The 22977-nt window shown below is 61.1% G+C and overlaps 2 protein-coding genes across 4 annotated transcripts; one reads left to right on the top strand and one right to left on the bottom strand.

Moving 5' to 3' along the window:
* Nucleotides 1–280: 280 nt before the first annotated feature.
* MAPK8IP1 (mitogen-activated protein kinase 8 interacting protein 1) lies at nucleotides 281–20619 on the top strand. Of its 3 annotated transcripts, none has more exons than XM_067749246.1 (12): nucleotides 281–578; nucleotides 12285–12390; nucleotides 14459–14776; nucleotides 16337–16418; nucleotides 16721–17533; nucleotides 17700–17775; nucleotides 18338–18513; nucleotides 18728–18834; nucleotides 18937–19053; nucleotides 19148–19218; nucleotides 19338–19436; nucleotides 19799–20619. In XM_067749246.1, exons 1-12 carry the CDS (start codon nucleotides 478–480, stop codon nucleotides 19869–19871), a joined length of 2139 nt encoding a protein of 712 aa, XP_067605347.1. In that variant the 5' UTR covers nucleotides 281–477; the 3' UTR covers nucleotides 19872–20619. The 3 variants fall into 3 exon arrangements, with proteins under 3 accessions (XP_067605347.1, XP_067605349.1, XP_067605348.1); XM_067749248.1 differs by lacking the exon at nucleotides 281–578 and adding an exon at nucleotides 10459–10478; XM_067749247.1 differs by lacking the exon at nucleotides 281–578 and adding an exon at nucleotides 10612–11110.
* On the bottom strand, nucleotides 19166–21434 carry FREY1 (Frey regulator of sperm-oocyte fusion 1). The gene is made up of 3 exons (XM_067749294.1): nucleotides 21302–21434; nucleotides 21072–21145; nucleotides 19166–20875 (listed from the first exon to the last, which is right to left on the bottom strand). The coding sequence occupies exons 1-3, from the start codon at nucleotides 21406–21408 to the stop codon at nucleotides 20757–20759; spliced, it is 300 nt and encodes a 99-aa protein (XP_067605395.1). The 5' UTR covers nucleotides 21409–21434; the 3' UTR covers nucleotides 19166–20756.
* Between the last annotated feature and the right edge of the window lie 1543 nt (nucleotides 21435–22977).

Below are 22977 nucleotides of genomic sequence, written 5' to 3'. Positions count from 1 at the left end.
GGTCAACTAGGGTCCTAGGGACCAGGGACCCACCATTAGTTATTCGATACCCAGGCGCTAGGCCCACCCCGAGAAGCAGAGTCCGCATGGGCACGGAGGGCTTTGAGGTGGGAGGAAATGGGCAGAGGAGCCGGTGTGGGATTTAGGGCGGGGCTGAGCCAAACCCGGGAACCACGGGGCGGAGACTTCAGCACCTTGGAGAGCGCACGCGGGGGGGCGGAGCTCGCGGGGCAGGGGGCGGGGCGCACGAGACCCTGGCACGGAACCCGGGGGCGCGCGCGGTGGCGCTCGCGCCAGTCCCGAGAGCGGTGCGCGGTCTGGAACTGCGCCCTGCCCTGCGCAGGTGCGCCCGCCGCTCCCTCCCCAGCCCTTTACCCGCGGCGGCGGCCTCTCGCCGCGCCCCCGCCTCCTTCCCCTCCGCCGCCGCCGCCGCCTCCGCGCCGCGCTCCGCCCGGATGGCCAGGGCTGTGCGGGAGAATGGCGGAGCGAGAGAGCGGCGGCCTGGGCGGGGGGGCCGCGTCCCCGCCTGCCGCCTCCCCGTTCCTGGGGCTGCACATCGCGTCGCCGCCCAATTTCAGGTGAGAAACTCCGGCCGCCGCGACCCGCCCTTCGATCAGGATTGACCTGCCCGGGCTCCCCCACCCCCGCGCCCCCAGCTCACAGACCCCGGGAACGAGAGGGCGGCGTGGGGATGGAGTCTCCGTCCGAGACAGAGCGCCCAGAGCCCCCCCTCAGCCTCAGGTCCAGACTGATGGCCGCTGCATATCCGTGGTGCGGCTGCCTCCGCCATTCCGTGTCCTAGGCGAGGAGATCGTGAGCTGGAATTGGAGGAGTGGGCGCGGAGGCCGCCTTCTCCCCGACGTTGGGCTGCGGCGAGGCCTGGCGTGTGCGTTGAGATCCCGGAGGAGGCAGGCCGTCTGGGGCTTTGCCTGTGCCCAGTCAGAAGGCTTCTGAATAGAGATGGGAGCAGGCCAGGGTGCCCCGCGGGTCCCAGTTTCCTGGGGCGACCGACAGCCTTGGTGCAGGAAGGAGGGAGTCGTAGGCCCCTCCCCCAGTCCTGCCTGGCCAGAGGGGCCCAACTCCCAGGCCTGGCGTGGCCAGGACCCTCCGTGAACTGTGGCAAGCCCTTACCTGGTCAGGTGTGTGCAGGTGCAGAAGAAGGCCCAACACCGAGATCCTAGGCCCGGCTGTGGGAGAGAGGGAGTCTGGTTTGGAGCACCCAGGAGTAGCCAGGGGTATTGGTGGGATGGTTCCTGCTGGAGTAGCTACCCAGGACCCTGATCTGAGCTCCTCCTTCACCTCTCTCCCTGCCCCCATCTGGTGTTAGGCAATTGGGAGGTGGAGTTCAGAGAGTGGCAGAGGGTGTTGTGGGAGAAGGGGTGAACATCCCTCCCTCCTAACCTGGCCCTCCTAACCCGCCGGCTGGAGAGGAGGAAGAGGAGGGTGTCACTGCTCCAGAGCCTCCGAGAAAGAGGACTTGGCATTCCAGCCCATTGTTTCTCCAGCTAATGAGCTGGCGCCTTCCCTTCTCCTGGGGCCCCCACCCCAGCCAGGCCCCAGCTGGGCTCTGGCGCCAGCCCATCTTCAGACCAAGGGGTTGCTGGCTCCCCGGCCCTCAGGTGGGCGGGGACCCCTGGGAATCTCTAATGGCATCATCAGGACTAGAAACCTCCCCCAAGGCCCTGAGCTGAGCTGGAAGAGCCCAGAGGGAGGGGACCAGATGGAGGATGCCAAGCCTGAAGGCTCCAGGGCCGGGGGGCTTTGGGGTTAGTGCCTCAGAGTAACGGGGCTGAGGTCTGAGACTGACCCCACTGACCTGAAACACCACCTCGACGCAAACGCTGCCTCCCTTCCAGGAGACCCCTCTGTAGTGGGAGAGCACCGAGCTTAGACAGGCCTGGCTTCAAATCCTAGCTCCACCACTTCCTAGCTGTGTGACCTGGGCAGCTTCTTGTCTTTTCTGAATCCCATCTGTTAGGTGAGCTAATTAATATTGATTCCTTAATGTGCGTCAAGCGGGCGCTCAACAAGTGTCAGCCCTCCGCACCAGCGGACGTTTAGATAGCTCATTACGGCTCAAAGCGTGTTCCCTGTGCTGGCTCAGGTCACCCTCACAACCACCCTGGGCATGGGCATGGGCCCGCCCATTTTGTAGATGAGGAGACTGAGGTTCAGGAAGGCAGGGTGGCTTGCCCGAGGACCCCAAGGGAGTCAGAGCCTGAGGCTGCACTGGAACCGGGGTCTCCATGTTCATTCCACTCTACCTCCAGGCCCTGCCTCTGGCCCAGAGGACAGCTTGGCCCCCCCTACCGGCTACCCCATCCCCAGGTGACAGTGCTTCCCGTTCCGCCCCAGCCCTGGCAGGCAGGTTACCATGGACGCCTTAGGGAGAGGAGCTGACGAGGCGGGCTAGCCAGGGAGTGTGTCCAGCCCTGAGCCCGGTGGGCGAGAGTGGCAGTATGCCAAGGCTGAGGCGTGGGCCCGCCCTCCAGGACTCCTCGGCCTGGCCGCGTGTGGGAATAATAAGGGCAGTGTCTCCGGCCCCTCAGGGCCCGCCCCGCCGGCTCCCCCTCCTGCCTCTCACAGACCGCTGGTGTAACCCTGGTGGGGACCGCTCTCCAGTGGCTCTGGCCTGGGTTTCAATCCTGGCTCAGTCCTCTTAGCCACGTGCCAGGAGTGGGTGCTGAAGGCCTGAGTCTCTGTTTCTCCTCCACAACGCCGACTTTGGCCCCTGCTCAGGGCGGTCCTAAGACTTGGATGAGACAACACATGCTGAGTGTTTCAAGGGCTGTGAAGAGCTGCGTTCACGTAGGGCTGTTCTTATTGTTGTTATTATTGTGCATGTGTGTGTGCGCGTGTGTGTGTGCCCCCAGCACCACTGTCAGCTTCCAGGAGGCAAAAGGAGTCAATACCTAAACTTTGGTTTGCCCAATGCCCAGCACAGAGTAGGTGCCCAATAATGCCTTAGTGGTTTCTTATTTAATTCAAGATAAAATTGGAGAGTTCAGAGGAGAACAGTGCACACTGTCAGAGAAAAACGCTGTAAACGCCGCCGCCGCTTTGGGAGGCCCTCACTTTGCCCAGCTGCCAATCTAAGCACTTTCTGTGCAAGAGCATCTAGTCCTGCCCAGAACCACGTAAACAGAGTGTTATTGTTATCCCCACTTTGCAGATGAAGAAACTGAGGCATGAAGAGGTTAGATAAGTGGCAGAGCTGGGGTTTGAACGCAGTCTGAGTTCAGAGCCACCCTGGAAAGAGAGGGCCTGGAGTAAAAACAACAGAGGAGAGTTTGTGGAGGGGGACACATGGTGTGAATTTGGGAGAGTGGCGAGCGTTTGTTCGTTGATAGTTGGTTTAAATAAACATGTGCTTTTCTTTTTTTTTTTCCTGATTTTAGAAATACTCCAACCAGTTACTAGTAGTTACCTTTGGCTCTGGTGTCGGGGGAGGGATTTTCACTTACTTCACATACTTCTGTATTCTTTGACTTCTTATTTTTACCACAAGCATAGGTTACTTCTGTAACTTACAAAATAATAAAAGAAAATTGAACATGAAAGTGATACATGTTCATTTTAAGGAAATTCTGTGAGAGAATTTAGAAACTTAGCAACGGATGCCTTGAGCTGGGACGTAGGAGGGGGACAGTGGGACGTAGGAGGGGGACGGTGGGACATAGGAGGGGGACAGTGGGACAGCCCACATGGTAGGCTCGTGGGGAGTAAAGTGAGCAGCTGCCCTGGGTGTGTGGAAGGGGAGCGCAGGTGAGAAGGGCCTTAGAGGTCAGCTCGTCCAGCCCATCCTCCTCCCCTTTTACTTAGAAGGAGACAGAGAGGGTGAGTGGCTTCCCGAGAACACACAGCAAGTTGCCGCAGAGCTGGGGCAGCACCGGGGCCTCAGGACCCCTTGCGGGGCGGTGGTGTTCTTGCCTCCACACTGCCTGGGGCTTGAGAGACAAGGGCCCTCCCTACTCATCTCTTCACAAGGTGCTGTGCACTCAGCTGTTCCTTCGTTCATTCAACAAGTACTTGTGGGATTTCCCTGGCCGTCCAGTGGTTAGGACTCCGTGCTCTCACTACCGAGGGCCTGGGTTCGATCCCTGGTCAGGGAACTAAAATCCCATAAGCCGTGCAGCACAGCCCCCCAGAAAACCTACAAGTGCTTGCACTTTGCCAGGCTCACTGAGACACTCCAGAGCACTGACAGGGGCCTGGCCCGTCGTGCAGACGCGTGGTCAGTGTAGTCAGACAGACAGACAAGGCCTTACCAGATAGGCCGTAGGTGTGCGGGTCAGGGGCCTGGAGGAGCCCTGGGTCAGGGAAGGGTCAGCTCCGCCCAGGCCTGGTGGGTGAGTGAGTGTCACCCAAGAGGAGGAAGGGTGAAGAGGGAAGAGAAGAGGGAGGGAGCGGCCCGGGGGGAGGGCTCAAGGCAGGAGCGAGCCAGCAGGGTGTGTGACGCCCGGTCTGGCACAAGCGCGGAGAGAGGGCATGCAGGAACGCGAAGGTCGTGTTGGGACCCTGGCCTGTCCACCTGCAAGCAGGGGCAGCCAGCAGAGGTCCAGGGAATGACGGTATCAGATGGTATCTCGGGGACTTCCCTGGTGGCTCAGTGGTCAAGAATCACCCTGCCAATGCAGGGGACACGGGTTTGAGCCCTGGTCTAGGAAGATCCCACGTGCCACGGAGCAGCTAAGCCTGTGCGCCACAACTACTGAGCCTGCGCTCTAGAGCCCGCAAGCAACAACTACTGAGCCCATGCGCCACAACTACTGAAGCCCACGTGCCTAGAGCCCGTGCTCCGCAACAAGAGAAGCCACCGCAATGAGAAGCCCATGCACTGCAATGAAGAGTAGCCCCCGCTCGCCGCAACTAGAGAAAGCCCGTGCACAGCAACAAAGAACCAGTGCAGCCAAAAATAAATTAATTTTAAAAAAAGATGGTATGTCAGCTGCCAGGTAGAGAGTGGACAGGGAGGCTGGGAGGCTGCTGGGAGGGTAGATTAACCCACTTTTGAGGGACCTGGTGTGAGGGGGGAGGAGAGACAGGAGTCCAGGATGATGCTAGGTCCCGAGGGAGGGGCTGCCTTGCAGGAGATGAGAGGTTTGGTGGGCAGGGTGGTGAAGTCACTCGGAGGCCTGCTGAATCTGAGCTCGGCGATCACTGGGGGAGCCAACTGGAGGGTTCAAGCAGGCAGTTGGTTTGGGGTCTGGAGCTCAAAGGAGAGGATGGGGCTGGGGCCAAAGACCCTCGAGTCTCCACTTAGAGAGCGCGCGATGGCCTGAAGCCTCAGGGAGAGCGTCTCACCCAGAGAGACAGAGAAGGGTGAGGGGGGGGCCAGCCACGCTGTGGGGCGGGGGGGGGGATGAAGAGCTGCGGCTGCCGGGGCCACTGTGCCCCAGCCCCTGGGCAGTGTCCCGCCAGCTGCGATGAACCTCCAGTGCAGGGACAGAACGTGGACTCGCCTCACACTGCCGGTTGTGGCCAGGGCAGGGATTCGACCCCCCTTCTTGGAGGTCAGAGCCTTACATTTGGTCTCTGGATCCCTGGGGCCCCAGTGGATCCCACAGATTGGTTCCCTGGCCCCGTCCCCACTCCAGGGGCTCTTGCCCATCCTGGGTGCCACCTCTGGCCCCTGACCCTGCTCAGGAAATCTCTGGGAGCGTCGACCGTGGGCCTTGCCTCATCTGGCACCAGATGCCCTCGTGGAACACCCAGGGCCTGGGTCAACCAGCACTGCCTCTAATAGGCATTTACTTAGTGCCTACAGGGTACAGGGCCGTGGGTCTCATGCCCTCAGGAAACCCAGCTCTGTGAGGGGCCAGAGCCAGGCCCCGGAGGCGGCTGGTGGGAGGTGTGACCCAGCAAGGACTAGGAGAGAAGAGCCCCCAGATCCCACCACATCTCACAGCCGTGTTTTGTCAGTGTTTCTTCCTGCGTGTGAAGCAACACGTGGAGCCATAAGGTGACACGTTCCGTCTTCTGCTCATTGTATTAGTTGCCATTTTCTACATTAATACGCAGACTTTATTTATTTATTTGGCTGCGTCGGGTCTCAGTTGTGACGCACGGGCTCAGTAGTTGCGGCGCACGGGCTTAGTTGCCCCGCGGCATGTGGGATCTTAGTTCCCCAACCAGGGATCGAACCCGCGTCCCCTGCATTGGAAGGCGGATTCTTAACCACTGGACCACCAGGGAAGTCCCAGTTCACAGACTTTATAACGTTCATCCCAAAGGAGAGTCATACCTGCTCTGCTGTTTGCCGTTACCAGAGCACACATCCTTGTGTATAAAGGTCTTTCCCTGGGTGGGATAATTTTCTCAGGATAGTTTCCTGAAAGTTGAGTCACCAGATCCCAGGGTTCTTGCTCCATATCAACACCACGGTGTTTAAACAGATGAGACACATGATAAACCCAAGTAAGGGTTTTCTCCTGAGACTTGTTTCTTGGGTTGGTTTCAGTTTTCAGTGAAGATGACCTCAGTGTGGACACAGTTGAGAAGGGAATTCCAGACCAGAGGAACAAACCCGGCCTGGCCCCAAGGTCCACCCAGAGCTGGGGGTGGGATGGAGAGAGGGCTCTGAGGGTGACGCTGGGCCTGGCTCGCCCCCATTCTAGCCAGTGCCACCTTCCCCGAGGCCTCCACATCCCACCCCAGACTCTGATGCAGGTGAGGGGTGGGGACACAGGAAGTTGAGTTGAAAGGGGAACTGACGTAAAGATTTCCAAGGGCGAAATCTAGAAAGACCTGGGGACACCAGTGGTTCATTCATTCAACAATGTTCATTAAGTACCTGTTGTATCAGGCACCACCCATTGTTGGTCAAGAGACACGATCCTGCCCTCAGGGATGGACTGCCTCCAAGGGGAGCCCACCACTGGCTGCAGAGCCCAAAGGTAAAATTACAGTGACCCAGGACACCAGCAAGAGGGACCCAGCCCATAGCAGGGCTCTTGGCCTGATCAGGGAGGTGAGAGGAGCCTTTGTTAAGGGAGCCTAGAGAGTTGGGGGGGGCGGGCAATGAACTAGGCCAGAGGGGAAGGGAGGGGCCACAGGTGAGAATTTTGGCCCCTTTCCCTAAGGGTTGAGGGAAGCTGTTAGGATTCTGAGCTGGGGAGGGGTGACAAGACCAGATTTGCATTTCAAATGTCGGTTTTGGTGGCCCCTCGGAGAATGGCCTGTAGGGGAGCCTGAGGGAAGCGGGGAAGCTGCTTAGAGTAGGGCAGCCTGGGCACGTGTCCCAGAGCCCACTGGGCAGCTCTGCTCAGCACTCAGAAGGCAGCAGAGAGACAGGCTGGACCCTTGGACCACAGATGCCCCCTGTCATGAGAGGGGCCCGTGGGACACCATGGTCAGGACCCAAGGTCACTCCGCTGGCATCCTTACCTCACTCCAGGAGGAGAGCCAGGAGCAGGAAGACAGGAATGGCCTCTGAGCAACCAGATGCCTGGCTCTGATTGGCCTTGCTCAGCTAAAGCCTCAGCACTTTACCACTTAACCCTCCCTTCGCGTGCACTTCTAACTCCACCTACTACTGGGTTGAAACAGCAGATTAGAAAGAGCTGCTGTAGGTGGAACGAGGCGAACAGGGAGATGTGACAGCACGTGGCAAGGGAAAAGGCCGTGACATGAACGTCGGAACACCAGAGGCTTGTCTGTTCATTTAGGGGAGCTCGGCTCAGGGAAGGGGAGCCTGAGGATGGCATGTTCAGAGTGCAGTGAGGGGCCAGCTCGGCCAGAGGAAGGGACTGGGGCACCGGAGCAGGAGGCGATGACGTTAACGCGGAAGAGGGGGCCTGGAATATAAAGATAGACGCCAAAGGTCAGGGAGGTCTCCAGAGACCAAACCCGTGACATGGAGTCACCAAATGCTAATGTGGATGAGACCTCAGGAACCATCTCACCAGAATGGGCAAGCAGGTCTGATTGATCAGCGACGGCTGCCTCCGAAGGGCTGGGGTCTCCAGATCTAGAGGTGGCCTCGTGGCGCTCAGGGCTCAGGTCTCCATGGGGAAGGTGGGTCAGTGGCTTCAGGAGGGAACCTCCTTCCTTCCTCCCTCCCTCCCTCCTTTCCTTCCTTCCTTCCTTCCTTCCTTCCTTCCCTCTTCCCTTCCATCTTTTCTTTCCTCCCCGTAGTTGCCCTTCTTGAGCTTGGAGGGACAAAGGGTCTGTTTAGTTTTCCCTCCATGAAGGGTATCCCAGGGCTTCAGCAGAGAGACCCAGAACACCTGGTGTCTGGAAAAGCAGGAGGAAAGGGCAGGGCTGGGGCTGGGGCTGGGGGCTGGGGCTGGGGGATGGGAGGTGGGGGGAGTATGACTTGCAAAGGGGACTCCATAATCAGTAAAGTCCCTTGATCCTTGGTTGTGACCTCCTGACAGCACCTTGCAATTCACAAACACTCCACTCAGTTAAATTTACCAGCACCCAGACATGGGGAGGGTTCATTTTATATATGGGGAAATGGCGGACCTATGGCATCTTACGTCTGGGCCTTAGTGCTCCTCATCTGTAAAATGGACAGAATAAAAACCCTCTTCCAAGGCTGGAGTGAGGATGAAGGGAGATGCAGAGCATAAAGAAGGTTGGTGGCCAGGGCACAGCAGCTGCTCAGGAGACGGGGCGGCTGCTTCCATAAGCGAAAGAATCAGGATCTGACCTCAGGCCTCCTGCCTCTGAGCCTGATATGGCGGCCATTCCACCATCTTGCCTGCTTATGAGAAGAAAATAAGATTAAGGAGCTCCCTTAACCCACCCCACCAGAGCCAGGGATCAAGTGCAGGCTTTTTTTTTTCGGCTGTGCCGCGCTTGCATGTGGGATCTTAGTTCCCCAACCAGGGATCGAACCCATGCCCCCTGCAGTGGAAACTCAGAGTCCTAACCGCTGGACCACCAGGGAAGTCCCAAGTGCAGGCTTTTGAGCCCCAGCCCAGTGCTCTTTCCACCACTGCCCTCAGTTAACCTCATTCCTCATCTGATACAGCTGTCCCTGCCTGCCCCCAGACCTGCTGTCCCAGGAAGTGGGAATATCGGGTGATGCTGAGATCAGGTGTGTAGAGATGAGCTGAGAAGCCCCAGCCCAGGTCCAAGCCAGACCCTGCAGGTCTGCCCTGGACACTTCGGTTTGAGAGGAGTCCGTGGGGGCTGAGGTTGTCCTTGACGGACATCTAGCAGACACGCACTGGGTGCCTGGTGTATGCAAGATGACCTCACCAGCTCTGCCCTCCAGACCTCACTGGGAGGGAGGGGACCTTTATTCACCACCGGCTAGGTGCAGGGTGGGGGCAGGGTGTGAGCTCCATCTATCTTTGGAGCCTCCTGAGAGGGGAGGGAGGGCGTCTGATGCAGGCCTCGTCCTGTCTGCTCCCCAACACTGCCTTGCCTCCACGCAGAGGGTGATGCCAATCACGAGCAAGGGGAATGACAGGGGACCAGTGAGTGCTGCCCGGAGGGCTGTAAGGCACTGACACGGGGCCAGGAGGGCTTCCTGGAGGAGCAGGCTTAACTGAGCCTTCTACCAACAAGCACAGGTTGAGAGCCTGCCGTGTGCTCCATCCAAGCGCTGGGTTAGACACTGGGGAGGCGGGCGCCAGAGGCAGGCAGTCGCGCAGGGAGCTGCAGATCTGGATGCCAGGCCAAGGAGTCAGCCACTAGCAGGGCATCTTGGAGGGTTTTGAGTCAGGGGCGAAAGGGCGGCATTTCGGACAGCTCCTCCTGATAGTGGCGGGTGGGGTGGGACGGTGCTGGCATGGGGAAACTGAGGCAGGCAGGCCAGTGCGGGGGTCTGGGACTGCAGAGGCAGGAGCTAGACCAGGCTGGGCAGTGAGGACGAGGAGATGCAGATGTGTGCAGAGGTCACCGGCAGAGGAGGGGGCGTCTGAGGGCACCTCTGGGTTAGACACCCAGTGGTCCTGCAGCTGCCTGGTGCTGACTGAGTCCCAGGAGTGACTTCTCTGTGACTGGCCAGGCAGCCAGTGTGTATATTAACCATTTGCTTAGTGCCCGCCACTGGGTTCTCATCCCAGGGCCAGAGATGCTGCCCTGTGCTGCTCTGGCTTCTGGGCTGGGCTGTCCTCCCCACCCTACCCCTACTTCCACACCACACCCTCCCCCAGCCCTGGGAACCTACCACCCTCGGGCTCCAGGTCAGGAGAGGCCTTAAAGAGCACAATGTCCATCCAGCTCCCCCGCCCCCCGCTGTTTCTCCAGGGACCTTCCAGCTTCTGCTTACGCCACCCCGCAGTGCCAGGAGGCTCATTAGCTCCCCAGCTGCCCTTCCTGCCCTGCCGTGAGATATCCACATATGATCTGGCCTTAGCCCTGGCTGTAGCGCCTCCGGTGCCCATAGGCACTTCCTGGATGGGTACTGAAGGATGGAGCCCTGGGGAGGGGCACCCAGGTGGGCAATAGAGGCAGCCCAGACCCACCCCAGGCAGCACTGTGTGAAGGCTGCCTGGGCCCACAGAAACCTCTCTGATGAGGTATGGGGGTGAGCGAATAGCTGTGCGGATGGAGCGTCCATTTGTGGAGGATTTTGGAAGCCCCTCCATCTTGCTACCAGGAGCCCTAATTGTGGTGCTGGCCCTTTAAAGCAGATCAGGGGCTGGCTTTTGCGGGGAAACATCCCAGATTTCTGCTGTCTGCTTACAAGCCTGGGCCAGGGAGGGGGGCCACCCCAGCCCCCGACAGGGGCATTGGAAGGGCAGGTGGAGCCGTGGCATCGATTGCAGTAACCTGATCCCGCGGCGGGAGGCTGACGGCAGCGGCAGCGCGAAGGGCCAGGGGAGGAAGCTGCCTGCAGCCGAGGGTTGGCTGGGAAGAGCTGGGACCGGGGCCGGGTCGGCAGCCGCTGCCTCTTCTCCCAGCCCATCTATTTTTAATGAGCTCCCCAGGCTTCTGCAGCGGGCTGGACTCAGAAAGGCAGACCCAGGCGGTGGAGGCCCGAGGCCCCAGCCCTGTCCGGAGCCCTGGCACCTCCACCCTTCTGGGCATGAGAGGGCGGCTCCGGGGCCCCGCAGCCCCCCAGCCGGGCTGGGCTCTCCATGCAGCTGGTGCTGAAGATGGATTCCAGCCCAGACAATGACAGCTGGTTGGAGGATCAGTGGGAGAGCTGGTAGGGGTGTGGGGACCGGTGTGGGGGAGGGGAAGTACTGGGGCAGCTCCATGGAGCTCCGGGTCTCCGTTTGGTCTGGTTGAGGTGAGAGGCAGAGGGTGTGGCCTCCGAGGATCCCCCTGGGGCTGAGTCCACCACCTCTCCTGGGTGACCTTGGACGAGTGGGTCTCCCTTCTCTATGCCTCCGTCTCTTGGTCTTACTGAAGAAAAGACTCAGAATTCTCCCCAACTTCATTAGCAGAATTCTCCCAATGTCCCACCCACACCAAACCGGGCGGGGTCCCCGGGGCAGGGGCTGAGCAGGTGAGGGGACCAGCAGGCACCTCAGGGGCTGGCACAGTCCTGCAGTCTGGGGTTGGGGCCCAGGGTTGGCCTGGGGGGCGAGGGTTCTAACACAGCCAGTTAGCGTTCCCTCGCTGAAGTGCTTTGATCTGCTTCCTGCGTTCAGGACACATCCCCCTGTCCCTGCCCCCAGCTGGGCGGCCTCCTGTTCGGGGGCCCACATGCCAGGCAAGAGGATTTTGTGTTCGAATTGATGAGACCAAGGACACAGAACAGGGGCATGGTCTCTCCTAGAAGAGGCTGAAACTAGACTGACACCAGACTCCCCTGCACTTGCTCCCAGGGCTTACGAGGCGTGGGACTTCCTGGGGTGGGGACATGGCGCTCTCCTCGGAGGCTGGGGTGGGGCCTCTGCCAGCACCTTGGGGGTTTTGTCACTGCTGTGCACAGGGAGCCCCCCTCCAGGCATCCCTTGGAGTCTCTTCTCAACTCTCTGCCTCTTCCATGGGTGAACTGTCCTTGGCACCTGCCTTGACCCTGGGAGCCATTTCTCTGGCAGAGCCAAGGCTCTGACCAGCTGGGCCTTCTAGGCATGGCCTCCTGATTGGCAGCAGGGTGGACAACTCCCAGCTGGGAAGAGCTGGGGTAACCTGGAGCCTCCCCTTCCACTGCCACCCTAGGAGGCCTGCCTTTTGACATGAGCCCCAAACTCTTGCCCTGCCTGTTCAGTACCCCTTGCACTGGCACAGGTAGACCCCAGGTCCCATCCTCTGGGGGTTGTGATCTGCCTTTGAGGGGCTGCCCCTTGGAAGAGGTACTAGGGAGGCATCAGGGGGCCTCGGCCCGCTGGCAGCAATCCCGAGTGGTAACTTTGGCTTCTTGTCCCCACCAGGCTCACCCATGACATCAGCCTGGAGGAGTTTGAGGATGAAGACCTCTCCGAGATCACCGATGAGTGCGGCATCAGCCTGCAGTGCAAAGACACCCTGTCCTTACGGGTAAGGGTGGGCTCCCTGAGTGGAGTGGCAGGATGGGTAGGGACAGGACTGAAGGTGTCCCCGTATCTAGAGGGGCTTTCAGGGTCTGTGTGGCACCCTCATTAAATGCAATAACATGCAGGAAACATCCAGTACAATGCTTGGCACATCTTGAGCGCTCAGATTCTTAATTTTTTATTTATTTATTTATTTTGCCAGGGGCTAAGGCAGGAGATAGCTCCTTCGACTGCCCACAAGAAGGGAGAGAGCAGGAAGTCTTGAGGCCTAGGACAGCAGCAGTTAGGGCCAGAATTAAGGGAAGCCTCAGGACTACCCTAAATCCTTTCCAAAGCTGCCTTGGCAGAGGGCCTGAGGCAGAGCAGGGTGGAGTCTGGTGGAATCTGCAGTGCTTTGGGGCAGGAAAAAAGAGCCAGGGCACTCCCTTGGCTACCATTGCACCAAACACACCACACAGCCTCGAAGACCCTCTCTGGCCCACCGTCCTAAAGGTCCCTCTAGAAGGTTAATCCAGCATTGCTGCTGCTTTGGGCCCCATGGCTTTGTCATAGGACAGATGGCTCTCTCGGCTCCCAAAGTTCTGACTCCTGCCGGGAGGTCCCCGGCATCTGGAGAGACTGAGGAAGATAAGGATCCCCCTATGTCTTCTTTCTTTTTTTAATTGGAGTATGATTGCTTTACCGTGTTGTGTTAGTTTCTGCTGTGAAATGAAATGAATCGGCTATTTGTATGCCTATATCCCCTCCCGCTTGGGCCTCCCTCCCACCCCCCACGCCCCCCCCAGGAAGAAGGGGCTGCTAGCCAGGAGACGGAAGGCAAGTGCGGAGCAAGGTTGCAGAGCCCAGAGCTTCTCTCAGCCCCCGGAGGGTGGGTAGCCGAAGTAGACATGGTGTTGGGAGAATGGTTAGCAAAGGAGAGCTGCTGTGTGAGCTGGGATGGGGTGCCTCTATGTTGATCTCCTTTTGCCCCCAGAGGTTCTGTAAGTTCTGCCAGGCAAGAGGAAACCAAGGGGTGGGGCTAACCCTCCAGTACCCTGTACTCCAACCCGCCACCCTCTGGCCAGGCCAGGAAGCGCTGGAGGCAGAGGCCACTGATTCTGGACTGATAGCTTCTCGACTCCCACTTGCACAAGCAGAGCCTTGGAGAGGGTGTTCCGACTCCCACTTGCACAAGCAGAGCCTTGGAGAGGGTGTTCCGACTCCCACTTGCACAAGCAGAGCCTTGGAGAGGGTGGTCCTTGCAACGAGCAGGACCCTGAGGCAGTACTAGCTCGGGGCGTACCCTGTGGGGCCTTAGACAAGCTCCAGGGGGCCATCAAGTACTCTTGCCAGTGAGTCCTCACCTCTCAGGGAAGCGGGGAGACAGTTAACTGGTGGGGGAATTGGAGAGTCAGAGGATCTGTCCAAGGTGCCAGGGAGTTAGTGGTAGAGCTGGAACTAGAACGGGGCTCTGAACGGGGTTCTCAAAGGTAGGCTGGCCTGAGAGAAAACCTCAGGTTGGAGGGGCCTCAGCCTGAGGACCGAGGAAGGTGGGGATGCAACTGCCTCGTCCAGGTGCCTGCCACTTGCTCCTCCCCCTCAGCATCCCTCTTCCAGTCGCGCTCAGGTCCTCCTGTCTGCACTGAGGCCCTCCTGGCTGAGTCTGTTTCCTCAGTTTTCCTCCCTGCCCCCTTCAAAACCCCGTCCCCATCCCTTGTGGGGCCCGAACTCCTCGGCGACCCTCCGTCCCCATGGCAACAGCGGTGACCTCACTCTGGGCTCGGCTTACTACCCGGGTGAGGTCACTGGCCGTTGCCAAGGGAACGGGAGGGTGCAAAGAGTCGGGAAGGGGGGACCGTGGGGAGGGGAGAAGTGTGGACTGCAAAAGGCGCCGCCTGACGTGGGGAGGAGGCGGCCTCGCGCATTCTCGAAGGCGCGGGAGGGCACGGTCCTCTCGCGGGGCTCCTGCTCCGTTCCCTCTGTCCCCCTCTTTGCGGCCGCGGAATGGACTCGCCCGCGTGGGGGGCGGTGCGCGGCGGCCTTGGCCCTGCCCCTTCCCCGCCCCCTGACGCCCCTCTGTCCGCGCCGAGCAGCCCCCACGCGCCGGGCTGCTGTCTGGGGGCGGCGGCGGCGGCGGCGGCGGCGGCGGGGGGAGCCGGCTGCAGGCCGAGATGCTGCAGATGGACCTGATCGACGCGGCGGGGGACACTCCTGGCGCTGAGGACGACGAAGAGGAGGACGAGGAGGAGCGTGCGGCGCGGCGGCCGGTAGCGGGCCCGTCTGAGGCGGAGCCCCACCAGGAGACGGCGCCCCGCGGCCAGGGTCAGGGCCAGGGCTCGGGCGGCGGGGATACGTACCGGCCCAAGCGGCCCACCACGCTCAACCTCTTCCCGCAGGTGCCGCGGTCTCAGGTGAGGAGCCAGCGGCTTGGGGGCGGGGCTTAGGGGGCGGTGCCCCGGGGCAGGGCCCCGGGAGGTCTTCGGGGCGCCGGCCGTCTCAGGGTCCAGGCCCGGACGGGCCGGGGAGCAGGAGGGGCTGCGGAAGAGTCACTTGCCAGGCCGGAGGAGGGAGAAGTCTCGGGCCTGCTGACACCTTCCGTAGCTTCCCACGGGGGAGGTCCCTGGGGAGGTGGTCGCTGAGGGCAAGTAGAGTCTGTCCTAAGTGAGAGGGGCCGAGCGGGGCTGGCTGGGTTTGAAGCCTTGAGAGGAGAGGCTGAAGGAATGACAGGGCTGAGAGGGGCAGTGGAAGGATGCGGGTGAAGAGAGAAGTAGGGAAGTAAGAGAACAGGGCTTTGAGGGCGTGCAAGGGTATGGGGTTCCCGGTGAAGGTGGGTCAGAAGCGGGGCCTGAAGAAAAAGGCATGTGAAGTGGTCAGTTTGGGGGAAAGTCATGAGAAATTGTGACGAGCTGGGGATGGGGACCAGCAGCCAGTTTGAAATGTGGGCAGCTGGGGATTCCCAGAAGGCAGGGAAGAGAAATGGGAGGTGGAGCTGCCTGGCTGGGTTGGGGGCCTAGGGCCCCTGGACTGGGTGGCTGGATGCCAAGGAGGGTTGAATAGGGTTGGGGAGAGCCGGCCGGGCCCATTGTCTTCCAGGCCCAGTCTGGAGAGGTACAGAGGAGCGGCTCAGGGAGCTGGGCCTGCTGGTGGAGGGTGCAGGGGCTGCAGGGAAAGGATTGGTCCCTTTCCCAGGATCCTCTCGGGTGGGTTTTGGCAGCCAGACTCATGCATGCGAGAGCCTGTGAGGGTGTCCTCAGGGGAGGGGGCTAAGTTGTGTGCAGGGGACCTTGTATGTAGGCATCGTGGAGAGGGGTCCCAGGGGGCTGAGAATGTGGGGTGGGTGGCCCCGAGATCCAGGAAGGAGGCCTCTGACAACTACATCTGTCACTCCTCTGTCACGTGCTCTTGGGGGGGTGGGGAAACCATGTTCTGGATTCGTCGTTTGTATGATTCATCCCAGTCCCCCAAGCCAGGGGAGCTGCTGGGGAGAGCCTTCCTCCTGGCTCTCCTAGAATGTCCCTGCCCCTTCCCTAGGCCATAGGTTCCTGAGCTCCAGGGGAGTTGGGCTGGAAGTGGGCATCTTCCTTGTAAACCCTGCGTGTCTGAGACTGGCGGTCTGGCTCTGTCCCTGGATGGCTCTTGCTTCTCCCCGCCCCTCCCCCCACTCACCACCATTCCCATTGGCCATCACCACCTTTGTTGAGGCTGATGAGAGCATTCCCCTGAGGGTTGGCCAGCTTCCCTGAGCCAAGGGGGTGGTCTGTCTCGCACCAATAGCCCTGGCTGGGAGGGCTGTGACTTGCCACCCCTTCCGCCTGCTCCAGAGGGTTGGGGGTGAGGCCCTTGGCAAGTATTAAGGGGTGGGGGGAGCAGCAAATGGCCTAGGGATGGCCTGATGGGGGCAGGGCCAGGGCCTCCCTGTGCCGGGCACTGTTGAGCGCTGCTGTCACAAGGGCCTTTTGTTCCCTGCACAGGACACACTGAATAATAATTCCCTGGGCAAGAAGCACAGTTGGCAGGATCGGGTGTCGAGATCATCCTCACCACTGAAGACAGGTAAGTCGTGACCGTTTCCCTTACCTGGACCTCCACGTGCCCTCAGTCCCCACTGCAGAGAGCAAACCAGCAGTCTCCAGCCTGCTGGGTAGAGGTGAACTGCCGGTCCCACAGGTCTGAGCAGGCCCAGCCGCTGTCGGCTGTGGCTGGCGTGAGAGGACTGGGCTCAGAGCCTGCCGTAGGCCTACTGCCCCGGAGGCTGTATCTTGGTGTCTGTGTCCACATGCTGAGTGGAGGGAGCAGGTAGCCTCGGAGTCAGGGGCGAGGCACCTGCCTTCAGCACTGCCCTGCCTGCTCTCCAGGGGAGCAGACGCCTCCACATGAGCACATCTGCCTGAGCGATGAGCTGCCGCCCCCAAGCAGCCCCGCCCCCACCAAGGACCGAGGCACCTCCACCGACAGCCCTTGCCGCCGAAGCGCTGCCACCCAGATGGCACCTCCCGGCGGCCCCCCTGCTGCTCCACCGGCTGGCCGGGGCCATTCGCATCGAGACCGCATCCACTACCAGGCGGACGTGCGGCTGGAGGCCACCGAGGAGATCTACCTGACACCAGTGCAGAGGCCCCCAGACCCTGCAGAGCCCAACTCCGCCTTCCTGCCGCCAGCTGAGAGCCGGATGTCGGTCAGCTCCGACCCAGACCCTGCCGCTTACCCGGCAACTGCAGGGCGGCCACACCCCTCCATCAGCGAGGAGGACGAGGGCTTCGACTGCTTGTCGTCCCCGGAGCGGGCCGAGCTGCCAGGTGGAGGATGGCGGGGGAGCCTGGGCGAGCCGCCGCCGCCTCCGCGGGCCTCGTTGAGCTCGGACACCAGCGCCCTGTCCTACGACTCGGTCAAGTATACGCTGGTGGTGGATGAGCACGCACAGCTGGAGCTGGTGAGCCTGCGGCCATGCTTCGGGGACTACAGCGACGAGAGCGACTCGGCCACCGTCTACGACAACTGCGCCTCTGCCTCCTCCCCCTACGAGTCGGCCATTGGGGAGGAGTACGAGGAGGCCCCCCGGCCTCGGCCCCCCGCCTGCCTCTCTGAGGACTCCACGCCCGATGAACCCGACGTCCACTTCTCCAAGAAGTTCCTGAACGTCTTCATGAGTGGCCGCTCTCGCTCCTCCAGTAAGTCGGCAGAAGGGAGCCGTGTGGGGACCGGGGTGAGGGTGTCCCCGGGAGGTGGCCTCAGGTCCATCTGGTTCAATGCGTTAGGACCGAGCGCTCTACCTGCCCCGCGAGCCTCAGCCGGAGCTGGGACCACCCTTTCCTAGCCCGCCCCCCTCGTCTACAGGTGCGGAGTCCTTCGGGCTCTTCTCCTGCGTCATCAACGGGGAGGAGCAGGAACAGAGCCATCGGGCCGTATTCCGGTAAGAGCCCCAGGGCCGGGCTGGCCAGGCAGCAGCTGGGGCCAAACCCTCTCTGCCTCTGCCGTCACCCCCTGGCCTAGACCCAGCCCCACCACTCAGCCCCAGGTGGACAGTGTCCACCCTCTAGGAACTCGGAGTTCAGGGACGGAGTGGATGATTTCGGAGCAATGTGTTGTGCTGCCCAGAGCCCAGGACTGAGCACCTAATCTGGCCGGGGCAGGGGCCCAGGAGGGTGCCCAACAGAGACACCTGACCACACACAAAACCCACTACCCCTCACCCTCCTCCTTGTGGAAATACTCGCTTCCTGTGACCTCTCACAGTTTACCAGTGGCCCTGGTCACTTGCTTCCTGGGCTGCAAGTTCCTCCATGGCAGATGCATGTCTGATTGACCTTGGTCTCACCCCCCCACCCCCAGGGAGTGACAGGCACATGGGACGCTGTGCAAACGTTTATTGAACCAGCGATGCCGACACAACCCCCCGACCTCAGGGTGGGGAGTAGATGGCTGGCTGGAGGGGCCTGGGTGGTGAATTCCTCACAGGCCCTTGTTGGGGACAGGTTTGTGCCTCGACATGAAGACGAACTTGAGCTGGAAGTGGATGACCCTCTGCTGGTGGAGTTGCAGGCTGAGGACTACTGGTATGAGGCCTACAACATGCGCACGGGTGCCCGGGGCATCTTTCCTGCCTACTACGCCATCGAGGTCACCAAGGAGCCTGAACATATGGCAGGTAGTGTTCCTTCCCCCCACCTGGTGCCACTGGGTCCCCATTTGCTGCCGGGCGGACCTGTGCTTCAGATCTCAACCACCCAGGGAGGGGGCCGGGCAGTGGTGACTTCAGGTCCATTTCATAATCGAGAAAAGTGAGGCCCAGCCAAGTCGGGGCAGCCCTGGGTGGTGCATCCTCTGCTGGGTCTGGCACTCCTCACTCCACGCTTGCTTTCCAGCCCTGACCAACAGCGACTGGGTGGACCAGTTCCGGGTGAAGTTCCTGGGCTCAGTCCAGGTTCCCTATCACAAGGGCAATGATGTCCTTTGTGCCGCTATGCAAAAGGTACCTGCTCCACTGGGAAGGGTGCCCACCCCCGGCCCGGTCCCCATCCTCTCCTGGGGAGAGGGCCACCCAGCACCTCATGTTCCCATCCCTCACCCACAGATTGCCACCACCCGCCGGCTCACCGTGCACTTTAACCCGCCCTCCAGCTGCGTCCTAGAGATCAGCGTGCGGGGCGTGAAGATAGGCGTCAAGGCTGACGATTCCCAGGAGGCCAAGGTGACTGCCCCGGCCTGGCCCCGCTCTCCCGTCAGACCGCCAACCTGTGCCCCTGCAGGCTGATGACCACCCTCTTCTCTCCTCCCTCCTGTAGGGGAATAAATGTAGCCACTTTTTCCAGTTAAAAAACATCTCTTTCTGCGGATACCATCCAAAGAACAACAAGTAAGAACACGACGGGGAAGAGGTCAAGGCGCGGGTGGTGGTTCAGGGCGTGGGTCCACGTGTGTGCCTGAGGGTTCTGAGCCCCCGTCCCGCCCAGACAGACTGCTGTCCTCCCACAGGTATTTTGGGTTCATCACCAAGCACCCTGCCGACCACCGGTTCGCCTGCCATGTCTTTGTGTCTGAAGAATCCACCAAAGCCCTGGCAGAATCCGTGGGGTACGTGTGTGTGTGTCCTGCCAAACACCCAGCCCTGTAGCCAGCCCCGGTCTCAGGCCCCGAACACGTTCCTCATGCTTGGCAGCATCCCTCAGGCCTCCCCGGCACTCGGCATGGCGTCCTTGGGTCACAGAGGCCTGGAGAGAGGGCTGGGTGGTCTTGAGGTCCGAACTTCTTGGTTGCTGGGCCCTTTCTTCAGTTGAAATCTCACTCAGGAAACACTGTGTGCAAAGAACAGAGCTGAGCAGCTCTGGCTGGGGGAGGCGCAGCCCCATCCGGGTACCCCGAGGCTCCAGTGTGAAAACCCTGGGTCGAGATCCTGTTCCTCCCCAGTCATTCTGGTGTGTCTGCCTGCCTCCTAGGAGAGCGTTCCAGCAGTTCTACAAGCAGTTCGTGGAGTACACCTGCCCCACAGAAGATATCTACCTGGAGTAGCAGCGCTGCCTCGCCCTCTGCATCCCCTGGGCCCTGGGGCCAGCGCCAGGACGGCTGGCTGCTGACAGGACATGGCACTGCTTGAGGAGGGGCACCTGCCACTACCAGAGGATGGGGAAGCGGGGGGGCTGTTGGCCGAGGGTGGGGGAGGGTGGGGGTTATGGGGAGAGGCAAATGCAGTTTATCGTAATATATGGGATCAGCTTCATCTATGGAGGACGGAGCGGGCTGCCCAGGGATTGGGAGGGAGTGGGGCTGGGGGGTGGTGTTAAGCCTCTGGCCAGGAAGGGTGCCCATCCTCGGAGCAGAGGGTTCTGTCTTATCTTGGGCCTCCCTCACTTTCCCTGCCAGGGCCTCCGGGCCTCTACAAAGCTCACGCCGCCTGTGAGTGCCCACCCCACCCCTGCCCCCAGCTCCCGGAGGGCCCTGAGCTCAGGCTGAGCCCAGCCACCTCCCGAGGGCTTTGCAGCAAGGAAAACAGCAGCAGGCAGGGGTGCAGTCCCCGTCTCCAGCCCTGTCACTTGTGTGGCCTCTGGGTGGCTCCTACCATCACCGGCATGCCAGCCCCTGGCAGGGGTGCGGCCTCACAGGGAGGGAGAGCGCCGCAGGGGACCCCGCCTCAGCAGGAAAAGGCGGCTTCCGCCCCAGCCTGGGCCCGCCAGGCCCCTTGGCTGCTTCGGCGGTAGCCCCATCTCAGTCCTGTATGCTGGCCACAACTATTAAAGTGCCATTTCCTGTTGGGACTGCAGTGGGTCTCATCTCCTTGTCTACTTGGACCCCCTCCCTTGCCCGGTTCCTTTCCATCCCGGGAAAGCCCAAGCCGTTGCTGCACAGAAGAGCTTTATGAGGGGTTCCCGTCACAGGTGCGTGTCATAAGGGTTCCCGTCACAGGTGCGCGTCATAATACTCGGCCACGTCCAGCCCGGCCCGCTTGCGCTGCTGGGCCCGGGAGAGAAGGGGTCGAGGCCGTCGTGGCCATGGGTGCTTGGGTCGCACCCCATAGTCTAAGGAGAGAGAAGAGGGTATGAGTGGGAGGGAGAATCTGTTCTGCGTCCACTGAAGACGTCCCCAGGCACATGCCGTTTGGGACGAGAAGGCCCTCAGGCTGGACCTGGGCGCCCTCTCCTAGGGCATCTCTCCCCCACCAGGTAGGGCTGGGGGCAGAGGAGGGGAAGGGGTAGGGGAAGGAGGAGATACTACCGTCCACCAGGCCAGAAAGTGGCTCCAAGAGTTCCAGGGGGGCTGAAAATTCCTCAGGAACAGATCGCTGGGGCCTGCGGGAGATGTGGGGTGCTCAGCCCAGGCCCCAAAGGGAAACCACCGCCTCCCAGCAGAGGGGGAAACGGGCCAGGGTGGGGCCGCACTGCAGAGTCCCCACCTTCCAGGCCCCTGGCCCTGTTGAGCCCTGACCCCGTGTCCCCAGGAGTTACCTTAGCGCCTTGGGGCAGAGCGCAGCCGCCAGGATGAGGCTGAGGAGGCGGCGGCTCTGCGCGGCCCTGGGGTACAGAGCCCCCAGCATGGCGAGAACGAGAACCATCTTCGACTTGGGTCCCTGTTCCAGGCTTCTGCCCGCCCCTCCCCCGGCAGGACAGAACCTGCTGCCAACTCCCAGGGCCACCTCACAAAGGGCGCGCGTTCCGGGGCTCCGCGTCAGCACCAGCGCCGGGGCTAGGCTGGAAACCTCCACGCTGAGGTTGGTGGTTTGATTTTACTGAGGCTATGGACCCGCAGGGGCCACACCACACCGTGTTGCTGCCATCACTGGTTACGGGCACAGGTCTCAGTTCGGACCCTGACCTCGCCTCTTGCTAGGCGGACACATCACTTCATCTCTGTGGGCCTCGGCTCCCTCACCTGTGAGGCAAGGTACACACGTGTGTACCTAGGGACTGGCACACAGGAGGCCCTGAGCAGAGGTCACAGTCACCGAACCCTCACACCTGGAGTCCCCACTGCTCCCACTCAGCCTCATCCCCTCCTCCCGCCCCCACCACTGCCCCAACTCTCCCTCCCGTGCCTCCGCAATCCCACGAAGGTCCTGCCAGCTAGCGGGCCCAGAGCAGGCAACTGAGCAGAGCCTGCTCTGAGGGCCTTCCCCACGCCGCTCCCCGCAGCTTAGAAGAGCCTGGCCCCGGGACGCCACAGGCCCTGCCACCACCCCTGAGGCTGACAGGGATTTCAGGTTAGGTGGCAAAGCCTGGGACCTGGTCCCCTCGAGCATAAGCTTCCCCAGGGCAGGGACTACAGGAAGCCCAGTACTTGACACCCAGCGGGTGCTCGGTAAACACTTGTTGAATGAATAAATGCAGCGTGACGGTAGGCTGGAGACCGAGTCTCTTCACAGGCCTGCAGCAAGGCCGTGCAGCCCTCTGGTTCCTGCCCGGCCCCCATTCACACGGTGTGGACCTGGCTCATGTTCGAAGCCACACGCTGACTTCCCACTGACCACCTCTCTTTCTGTGTCCTGGACACGGCTGGCTCCCACAAGCCTACTCAGCATCCTGTCCCCACAAAGGTTCCCTCCACACCCCCCACCCCCCCGACCCGGCCAGGAACCACAAGTTCCAGACGCTCTGGCTCTGCCTAACTCCAAACCCCTCATTTCCTTGCCTCCGAGACGCCCCCCTCTTCCTCTCTATCCACAACCAGTCCCCATGGCCTGGCTAGGTTACACCAAAACCCCTCTCCCTCCTGCCACTGTCTTCATTCAGCCCCATCCACTGTGGCAGGTCTCCAGCCACAGCGTCCTGCTCCATTTTCCACCCCTACTCACGGGCCACCCTGCACACCACCAGTGCTGAGATGAGTTTTGAAACAGGTCCCCTCCCCACCGCCTCCTAAAGGCAGGTCCGAGTTTCTTGCCTGGTATTCGACAGCCCAGTGGATTTGGCCCTGACCTCCCCCTCCAACCTCATCCCCTCGGCTCCCACCGACTCCCCTCCGCTCCAGCAGGGGCTTCACCCCACTGCAACACTACGCATGCTGTTTCTGCACACGCAGCCTCTGCTCCCAGTTTGCCCAGTGCCCAACAGATGAAGTTTTACCAGTTTAAAAGCCTGCTTAAATGGAGGGTTCCCTGACCAGCATACCCTCCGGCTGGTCCCAG

This window comes from Pseudorca crassidens, chromosome 9 (genome assembly GCF_039906515.1).
Source record: "Pseudorca crassidens isolate mPseCra1 chromosome 9, mPseCra1.hap1, whole genome shotgun sequence".
NCBI classification, from domain to species: domain Eukaryota; kingdom Metazoa; phylum Chordata; class Mammalia; order Artiodactyla; family Delphinidae; genus Pseudorca; species Pseudorca crassidens.
This window is presented reverse-complemented; position numbering and strand designations above follow the sequence as displayed.

What these genes read in the sequence shown, in the direction of transcription:
- MAPK8IP1 (XM_067749246.1), top strand. Translation starts at nt 478, where the DNA reads ATGGCGGAGCGAGAGAGCGGCGGCCTGGGCGGGGGGGCCGCGTCCCCG. An exon ending in CGCAGGTGCCGCGGTCTCAG is followed by an intron (nt 14,777 to 16,336) that starts GTGAGGAGCCAG and finishes TTCCCTGCACAG; the next exon opens with GACACACTGAATAATAATTC. An exon ending in TGGCCGCTCTCGCTCCTCCA is followed by an intron (nt 17,534 to 17,699) that starts GTAAGTCGGCAG and finishes CCTCGTCTACAG; the next exon opens with GTGCGGAGTCCTTCGGGCTC.
- FREY1 (XM_067749294.1), bottom strand. Translation starts at nt 21,408, where the DNA reads ATGGTTCTCGTTCTCGCCATGCTGGGGGCTCTGTACCCCAGGGCCGCG. An exon ending in CTCTGCCCCAAGGCGCTAAG is followed by an intron (nt 21,146 to 21,301) that starts GTAACTCCTGGG and finishes CATCTCCCGCAG; the next exon opens with GCCCCAGCGATCTGTTCCTG. An exon ending in ACTTTCTGGCCTGGTGGACG is followed by an intron (nt 20,876 to 21,071) that starts GTAGTATCTCCT and finishes CTCTCTCCTTAG; the next exon opens with ACTATGGGGTGCGACCCAAG.